General features: G+C 40.4%; 1 protein-coding gene across 1 annotated transcript; it reads right to left on the bottom strand.

Annotated features, from left to right (window-relative positions):
• Positions 1-4,397: 4,397 nt before the first annotated feature.
• Positions 4,398-9,242, bottom strand: galr1a (galanin receptor 1a). Its single transcript, XM_026156842.2, has 3 exons — positions 8,523-9,242; positions 8,189-8,254; positions 4,398-6,736 (listed from the first exon to the last, which is right to left on the bottom strand). The coding sequence occupies exons 1-3, from the start codon at positions 9,174-9,176 to the stop codon at positions 6,383-6,385; spliced, it is 1,074 nt and encodes a 357-aa protein (XP_026012627.1). The 5' UTR covers positions 9,177-9,242; the 3' UTR covers positions 4,398-6,382.
• Positions 9,243-9,580: the final 338 nt, after the last annotated feature.

Below are 9,580 nucleotides of genomic sequence, written 5' to 3' on the forward strand. Positions count from 1 at the left end.
AAGGGTTTGAAATACAGCATGCCTGTGTTTTTGCAAGGTGATATTGGTTAATTCAGAGTAATGTAGTTCACAGCTCTGCTGAAAAACATCCACATGCATCTCTACAACACTTCTACACATCATAAAATTAATGTAGAAAGCTACTGGGAGATCAATATAAAAGGAGAGCATCAAATACTAAAAGAAAAACAATTATTTAATACCATGCATTGTGCAATGACTATGTGAAAAGCTCATATTTAATCCTATAATATACAACAAGTGGCAGCTGCCATAGCAACTCTGCGACACTGCATGACAGGTTAACATCTGCAAATGAACCTTTTCCTTAAAAGTAGAATTCACCATCTATGCTTAGCCTTTTAGCATCTGCTGATGAGCATTAAACATAAATACCCAAGAAAATCACAACCGATGTGCAGTTCTTTGGGCAATAGTATTGGTTAAAATGTGTTATAAACACTGGAATACTCAGAGCTACAAACACATAGGCGTTTTAACAAAATGTGGGATATTGGCAGTACATGTCAGTATGACTACGATTTAACATCTTGAGAGTAGCTGCACACCAAATCATACCCAGCTTTTCCCCAGAGATGTGTCTACTCCAGGACTTCAGCGTGCAAGAAGAGGAGTCAGAATGCAGCTTTAAGGCACATTGGTGTTGCTGTCCCCATCTTTTATATACAGTCTATAAACTTAACCACTATACCCACTGTTAGCTTTGGTGTTTTCTGATCTATAGAGTTTATTTTTCCATAGGTACTTACACAGGTTTGCTAATCATTCATCAAGACACATTAAGGCTCTTTTGTACACTGATTAATGTTCTCTCTGGAGCATAATCTTATACAATAAAATGTATCAGTGAGATAAAACAGGACCAAAATCCAGAATTTGAAGCTAACAGGAGTAAAAAATAATAACGATAATTTTAAAAATCCACAAAAACATTTTTTTTAAAAGCAGGGAAATGATCACAAATTTTTAAGCTTGAGCCTAAAACCCTCTGGTGAAATCGTGAAATGATTCATATCCTCCTCTGTATTAAAACACCACCTACAGCAGTGAAAGAGCAGACTAAGGCAATATTTATTATTCGGGAGAATTATGACTCCAACTGCGACCCGTACTAAACAAGGCTGTAATGGCCCACCGCCCCATTCACCTGCTCCATGGAGGATTATTTGGAGGTAATCTATTGTTAAACAGCTTTTAGAGTGATGGATGAAAATGCCTGCGACCTATAGACGATCAATTCATATCTAATTAGCCCATATTATTTATGACACATTCAATAGGCTGGGTGGGAGTCTCAGGGGAGGGATAGAGGAGTCAGCTGCCACAGAGGGGAAATGACAAATGGGAGAAGCTTCAGGAAACAGAACTGATTAGCATACACGATCTAGAAATGAATTTCCAACCAGCAGAGAAATTAAAGTTAATTTAGATGGAGGAGAAAGGAGAAAATACAAGTACCCACCAAAATAATCTGATTGATTGAAATTCTTAAATTATTATTTGTTATCCCAAATTTTTTAAATTTGCTCTTTAACAATCCAGAAATATAAACTTTAAACAGTTTAAACATTTAAACTTCTTTTGCAGAAGATGCAAATTAAACAGAGCAGAGAAAGAGAGGCTTGAATATCAACACCTGTGTAAGCCTGACCTCTGCTGTTCAACTGAGGTTAAAACAGCTTTTTAATTAACATCAGGAAAATCGGTTTTCTTACATTTTCCTTTACTAACGTGTCCTTTCATCCTCATATTTTTTAGACCTCAGATGCAGTCATTTTCTTCAGGGCATGAGACTGATATATATATATATTTTTTCTTCACATAACTGAGGGACCTGCAGTTAAACCAGCTCTTCATCATCCTCCCTCACTGTGACGTTGCGCCTTTAACTCAGTTTCCAGCTAATGGAAAATAAGATGAGCATCATTTGAGCATATTACATAACATAGTCCATTATGAAAAAAATGATTAAAGTGAAATGAGTCATCAGACAGGATGCTTTGGGTCTGTATACTTTATGTTCTAGGTTATCTTCAGGAATAACACCACAGTAAAGAATATCAAATCATGAAAGAAGGAATAAAATTTATCATTTCGTGTTCGTATTTATGAGAATTACATGGGTAAGTCGCAGTCAGGTGCTGCTAATCAAGTGCTTGATTGAAGATCAGCAAGTGTGACCACCACTAAAAAAGCAGAAGTGTTTGCACTTTGCTGGTCTGAAGCATTCAGCATTAACACAGTCCCGCAATTTAGGTCCAACAAATTCAAGCCAAGGTCAGACCCGCCAATGCTCCGAGATACTGTAAAAAACAAACAAAGTTCATGACAGCACAGTTAGAAAAAGACTGAACCAAAAGTGACTCAGAGTGGAGATCAATTACAGTAAAAGTACCTCAAAATTATAGGAATCAAAAGAATCAAATAGGAAACCTTTTGGTTACCAAGTAAATGTGTTAACGACACCGTGGAGCCACAAAACTGTACAAAAGTAAATGATGTACTAAATACTGATAGCAATGGTTTTTTTTTAAATTTGTAATTATAAAAAGTAATTTTGTATTTATTATTGATCAACCTGCGGTCTGGAGTGTGGGGCCTCCCTGCTGCTGCGGAGTCGGGGCGGTCTGCCTCCCACCACCGCAGGGAAAAGGGTAACACCACCTGGGTCTGGGTGCAGTTCCCCCCTCCAGGGGCAAGGGTACCTAGACCCGGTTCGTAGAGTACGCTTGGGGAGTGTGATCGTGTGTACAGCGTCTCTTTATGTCTGTCTCCACGTTGGTTGAGTGTGGAATAAGTGCATATGAGAGCATGAGGGTGGGAATGGATGTTTGTATATGTGTGTGCCTGTATGTCTGTGTCTATATGTCAGGTTGGGTATCAGACGCCACCTCTCTGGGGACATCTCAGGCCCGCCAAGGTTTGGAGGCCTATCTCCCCCCCACCACCACTTCCCCTGCCAGTGGCGGACTCCCTCAGACATCGGTGCGTTGGTGGTTCTTTATGTCTGGGGGTGGGCGTCCAGGTACACACCGGCTCACTCCTTGGCGGCCGCTTATCGGGGCCTGGAGCCTGGGGCTCGCTCGGGCCACTTCGGAGGTGGGGTGCCCCCGGCCTCTCAGCCTGGGGCTCGGTCACTCAGGCACAGCTGGCTGCCGGCGGAGCTCACGGGCGCGTCACTGCAACTCCCCCTGGCTTCTGCTCCGCGGCTGCTGAGTGAGCCCTCATCTGGGACTCTCCTCAGCTCTTTCTGGGACAGTGGCGCAGCTGCCCCTCTGTTGGTCTTCCTTGGTCTCTTGTGTTCTGGGGGCCTCTGGATGTCTGGAGTTTTGATCTCCTCCATACCTGCTTCATGCCCTGGAGGACGGGGCAGCGGCTCCCCACACCCTCTAGCAGATCATTACATGAACCAACCTTTTAAAAAAACAAGCGCGTCCATGCTCACAGGTGTACACACGGGTGATCACACCCACAAACTACACCCTTTTTGGCTCCTACCTCAAAGCACACTGTGTTCTGTTGATCTTATGTGCTGCACAATAATGTTTAACATTTAGTATTTACTGTCATATTCCCATATATCATTGTGATGTTGTTTATTCTATTACTCTTGTTCTCTTCTGCTTGTTTTCTTTTTTCTTTGTCAACAGGTGATCCAGGTGATCGATATATGCATTTTTTTTCTCTTTTTTTTTCTCTTTTTTTTTTCTTTTTTTCTGCCCATTCTGTTGGTTTTTGTCTTTTGCCCTTCTCCCCCGTCCCTCTTCTCAGCTGTTTCTCTTTCCCTCTTTCTTTTTCCCCTTCTTTCCCCAAGTCAAGTCTGTCCCGTATTCAACAAGTGAAAATAAAATACACAATAAAAGGTGAATCAAATGGACCATTATGGCAAGGCTGGGATGGTCAGTTTGGTAAAGTAAATCCGTTGGGCATCTTTCTTTGCCTTTAGACAACAATTCTGATGGCAAAAGAGCCAAACGGGACAGGGAAAAAAAAAATTATTGATCAACCTTATAAAGTGAATGTTTCATTCAGTTGTTTATAGGAGCAGTCGACCACATGATGTTTTTATGAAATGAAATGAAACTGTGTGCATTGTTTGTATTTGTGTGCAAATGCTTTTTATCTCTTTTCTAAGACAGCACTTGAGTCTGCACTGCCCCAGTTTTCAGTGTAATAATGCCTGCAGAGGGCAGACAATACTGCAGAAAGGAGCATGCACAGTTACCTGTTTGCAAAAGTTAATCAAATTCAGCCCAGGGGATAAACAGGAAACAGCATGCAATCTGTGCAATAAAGAAGCCAGGTAAGCAGGCTCAGTGCTGCTCTGGTTATATCAGAGCAAAGTCATAACATCAAACATGTTTCATGCACACATGAGCTATTAAAAAGAGTTTATTGGTTTGTAACATAAATTATTCATGTCTTTGTACAACTTGAACACACATACTGTACACTTACACATTTTGGTTTTAGACATTTCTTTGCTTGCAGTTGGTGCACATAGTTTCCGCACATTCAGTGAAAACGCTTCACACAAAGACACTGCCTTTAAGTTCCCTCTAAACAAAAACAGACTACACAACAGGTAGACAACACACACACACACACACACACACACTGGATAATCCATTCAAAACACACAGGAAGCCACAGATTACAGAGAAACTTAAGGTCTGTGGCAGCTCAGGTGAGACTATATTTAACCTTCACCTTTGATCTTTGAGAGCAGAACGGTTATCTACAATGTGATTTAAATGATGCATTATTGCAATTGCAGTGGCTGTAGCTCAGGCGGTAGAGCAGGTCACCTACTCACCAGAAGGTCGGTGGTTCAATTCCAGTTTCAGTCTACATGCCACATATCCTTCGGCAAGATATTAACCCCATGTTGCCCTCCGATGCATCCATCAGAGTGTGAATGCGAAGTGATTGGGTGAATGCATGAGTTGTATAAAGCACTTTGGGTGCTCAGTGAGAGTAGAAAAGCGCTATACAAGAACCAGTCCATTTACCGTTATCACTTACGCGCATATATCTCTGGTATAGACTGTACAGTATGTACATTCCATTAGGCAGACAGAGTTAAATTGTAAACTAATCATCTAAAGCTGGGCAAAATAACAATTATCACTGGATCTTCCAGCAATATCTAGAAGCTTCTGTCCAACACCTTTTGACTGATCCTGGTAAATATTCACCAGGCAGCCATCTCTGGGGCTGAAAATTAAGCCAATAGGAAGTGCCAAAAACGTAGTTCCTAAATTTGTGGGTGTATCAAAAAGCATCGTTTCATGGTGCTTTAATCTTTGTTCACCAGTAACAATCGAAACACACACTGATAGAAAGAGGAGATTTGTGAGTTTCACACAGTTGCCAGTAGACATCATAACAACAGCAGTGGCTGCAGTGACATCCTCACAAGCGTACGGAACAAGTTTGACTATCAGGACACTTTGGGCACTTGTGAACATTGTAAGTTTGGTATGTAAAACTTTATATTCAACCATGCAAGTTTCTATATCCATTACTTAAAAAAAATATAGCCTTTTGAAATTGAATGATTATTTTAGATACACCCTGTATTATTGATGCTAAGTCCAGAAGTGATTCAGTCCCCATAAACTCCCATGTTCAAAATGTTCAGTGGTAGTAAAGAAAACAAAAGGTTAAAGAGTGGTATGAAATATAGCTTTGATCTCGATAATGTAATGAGAATCTTATTTTATAACTCAGCACATTTAACTTGAATTAAAGCACTTTTAATTATGCAAATAACCAGTCAGAGAAACCCATGCTGTTGTTGTGTTGAGTGAAGTTTTAGTATTATATTTGTATTTTGGTTAATTAGTACCAATTAGCAATAATCATTCTCTGTGCAAATCACCAGTGCATTGATGCTAATCTTGCTAGCGTTACCTGATAACTTCACTCTTCACCATCCTGTACAAACGTATACTCACTTCTGGCATCATAGACACTGACAGTCACGATACTTACAACAAGTCTTCAAAATGAGATTTCACAAATCAGTGGGTGACATTTAGTCATGTTCATATTTTATATACAGACTATATATATTACACAGATTTTTTTCCTCCTCTTGTAATCTGTTTGAGCAGGAAATGGGTTGATATTTCCTGACATTTAAAATTGTTACTTCTTGTGTATACATGAGATATGCAAATGTGCCACATTGAGGAATGAAGGCCCAAATCAAACATGCTCTTTAAAGTCTTTCAAAATACAAATATCAGTCGATATATGAAACTCTGGATTTGGTTAAACTTTCATATCAGTAGTTTCAGCCTTTAAAAAAATCCATTATCCGGCAGGCTGTACTCAGGATGCACCGCCAGTGTCATCAAAGCATTTTACTGATCTGAGAGTCGTGACCTTTATAAGACACGCTGATATTAGTAGAAGGTGCCGTCTCCATTCTGCTGCGGGGGTCTCTGTTTTCATTCAGAGGACACTCACTGGGCGCCCGGCACCAGAAAACCTGCTTATACGAGTTCCTGAAGTTCTCAGACAGGAAGGCATAGATGATGGGATTAACGGAGGAGTTGCTGTAGGCCAAGCAGTGAGCCACCATCCTGAACACGAAGGAGGCCTGGTTCAGAGGGAAGGAGCCAAACTCCACCCACAGGTGGACGATGTGATGAGGCAGCCAGGACAGACAGAAGACAACAACCACCACGAGGACAGTCTGAGCAGTCTGTGGAAAAGAGATGATCACAGGTCACGTGTCACATAAGGGTATGAACACGTTTCCAAAAAAGTTGGAACATGTGTAAAATGTAAATAAAATATATTTATTAGACATTTAAACCCTGTACTTATTTAAAAGTTTACAAGTGCAACCAATCAAAAGTGCCATTGCTTTTGAAAAACATCTGTTCATTTTAAACTTGATCCTAATCACCTCTTCTTCTAACAACACTCTGTAGAGTTTATATGCTTTACTATATATTGTCAGGTCTTTACTGCAGGCACTTTAAAACCCTAACTCTTATACTCAGAAGCAATTCTGTTGGAATATTCCCAAAACACAGTTTGGCATTTTTTCGCTGAGATAAGGCTTCAGGATGGAAGCTGTTGTCCTAGCGTTGTGTATCATTTAGCAATAATGGTGCCTTCACAGATGTTATCCATGCCATGTGAACTATCAGGAATGCTGTCTTTGAACTCTGACAAGCTGTTTGGTCTCTCTCCTCGTGACGTCCAAAAACTATTTAAAATTTTTATTGGTCAAACCACAAGAAAGTTTTCTAGTTTGCCTCACTGCACATTATGGTGGACCAATACTGCCAAAATCAAACATAAATAAACAAATAACTTAATAAAAATATGTCTTTAAATGCATCAGACAGCAAAGCATCTTTCACCTGCTCCCCTATTCTGGTCATTACAGCAGATGGATCCACACGCTTGATTCTCTTCCTGATGCAATGCTTGCACGGGTTTGCCACTTCTCACAGTCTCAAATTAAGGATCTTTTGCATGTTAGGTGAATGTGGTGACCACTATGGAGCCACCCATTAATTGCATGAGATATAATACCAAATTAAACACAGGCACTGACTAATCTATCAGCTGTGAGACATATCGAGACTTCAGACATATATTTTTTTCTTTATTTTTTCTTTTATATCTTTATTCAATCGTTTTTTTTAAATTTTACATTTTATTGCTAAATTCTTTGGTAGTTCCAGTCTTCCACACATGTTTGTTTCACCAAAAGTGTTGCTGAGCCAATGCAGTAAATTGAATATTTGTGTCAGTTTTTTAGTGCAGTGTCATCTAAAGACCAAAAGATTTCTGAATAAATGCAGAAAATTTGCACATTGTTTTATTTAGATTTTATACATTTACTTTTTTTGGAAGCAAGGTGGTATAAATGATTGGAAAAAAATTGTTAGTGGATAGCTCAGTGCCGAGTTTTGAGCCAAATGCAATAAAATGACACTTCACAGCATCACCAGAACCCCACTGGGTAATTTAATCTAGATTTTTATGCTGACATATAAGTGCTGTAAATGGAGTTCAAGAGTGCAGGCATTTTTATCTGCACCTAATGAGCACATTAACCTCTCAGCCAGCGAACTGTTCAATCACGACTCCTAATTTAGTGAGAAATCAGAAGCAAAAGAAAATTGCTTCCACCAACCTTCTTTTTGGAGAGCTCGGATTTTTTTGAGACATTCTTGAGCTTTTTGTGCAGATGATTTAAAACCTGAAAACACAAAACGCACATGTGAATGTTTTCAAGGAGCAGCCAAATTATTTCACGTTTATTTATTTTCAGAAAGACATCTGGGCAGATGTTGAAGGACGACTTAAACCTTTTTTACAAACCAATCCATTGTTGTTAAAATAAATATTTTTTACACTATAAAAGAGAGAATAACAAGTTAACGCATTAATTTCTTCAACACTTTGAAAATTCGTTATTACACTGTATATTCATGGTCACATGTTGACTCTGGTTCGTGCGCGCTCACCTTTGCATAGCACACAGATATCAAAGTGAGAGGCAGAAGGTATCCAACCACAAAGGTGCACATCACGTAGACTTTCCTCTGGTGTTCCGGCCAGACCTCCCAGCAGAAGGTGTTGTTGTTCTCCCTCTCCACGATGCTCTGGTAGTGCGCAACGGGAGCTGCCATGACCACGGACAGTGTCCAGATCAGCACCACTCCGAGCATGGCATGCCTCTCCACCCGGATCGAGGAGGATTTTCTAGCGTGGACGATGGCCACGTAACGGTCCACGGACATTGCTGACAGAGTGAAAATACTGACCAGCATAGACACGGTGAAGAAATAGTGGATAAACTTGCAAATGAACGCTCCGAGCACCCACGTAGGCAGCATGTAGATGGTGGACTGGAAAGGGACGCAGAAGAGGAGGTAGGACAGGTCAGCCACGCTCAGGTTGAGGATGAATATGTTGGTTGTGCTCCTCGGTTGTCCGGGTTTACTGCGCGCCAGCACGGTTATGACCAGTGTGTTCCCAAGCACACCAAGAATGAAAATGAGTCCAAATATTAGAAGAGAAATAAAGTTATCTACTCCCATTTCCAGGATGATTTTAGCTGGCAGCCTCATGGTGTTGGTGGCGAAAGGCTGACTTTGGTTTTCCACCTGTAGCTCCATGATTTTCCAGCAGTGAAGAAAAGTTACATGTTTTTACGAAGGATGGATAACCTCTATGAGGCTCAAGCTGAAGATAGATTTCCTCTAGAGTAAAGACAGGACAGAGCTCATGTATTTGCAGGTTGACCCCCTCCCCACCTGCCTGCCTTCCCGAGAAACGTCACCATACTGTACGCACCAATACCTTTTTCACTTTTCAGCGGCATATAGCCAGTGAACCAGAACTAAAAAGAAACCAGGTGACTGCTTTAAGAATTCACGTTAACAAGCCACATCCAGAAGTATTCAGTACCACTTTATTAAACCAGGAAAATCCAAAAATAACACATGCTGGCACATGGAATATGCTATATGAGAGGAAATAGATCATATACATGCATACATAAGTACTTTATTTGTAAATA

This window comes from Astatotilapia calliptera, chromosome 22 (genome assembly GCF_964374335.1).
Source record: "Astatotilapia calliptera chromosome 22, fAstCal68.1, whole genome shotgun sequence".
NCBI lineage: Eukaryota > Metazoa > Chordata > Actinopteri > Cichliformes > Cichlidae > Astatotilapia > Astatotilapia calliptera.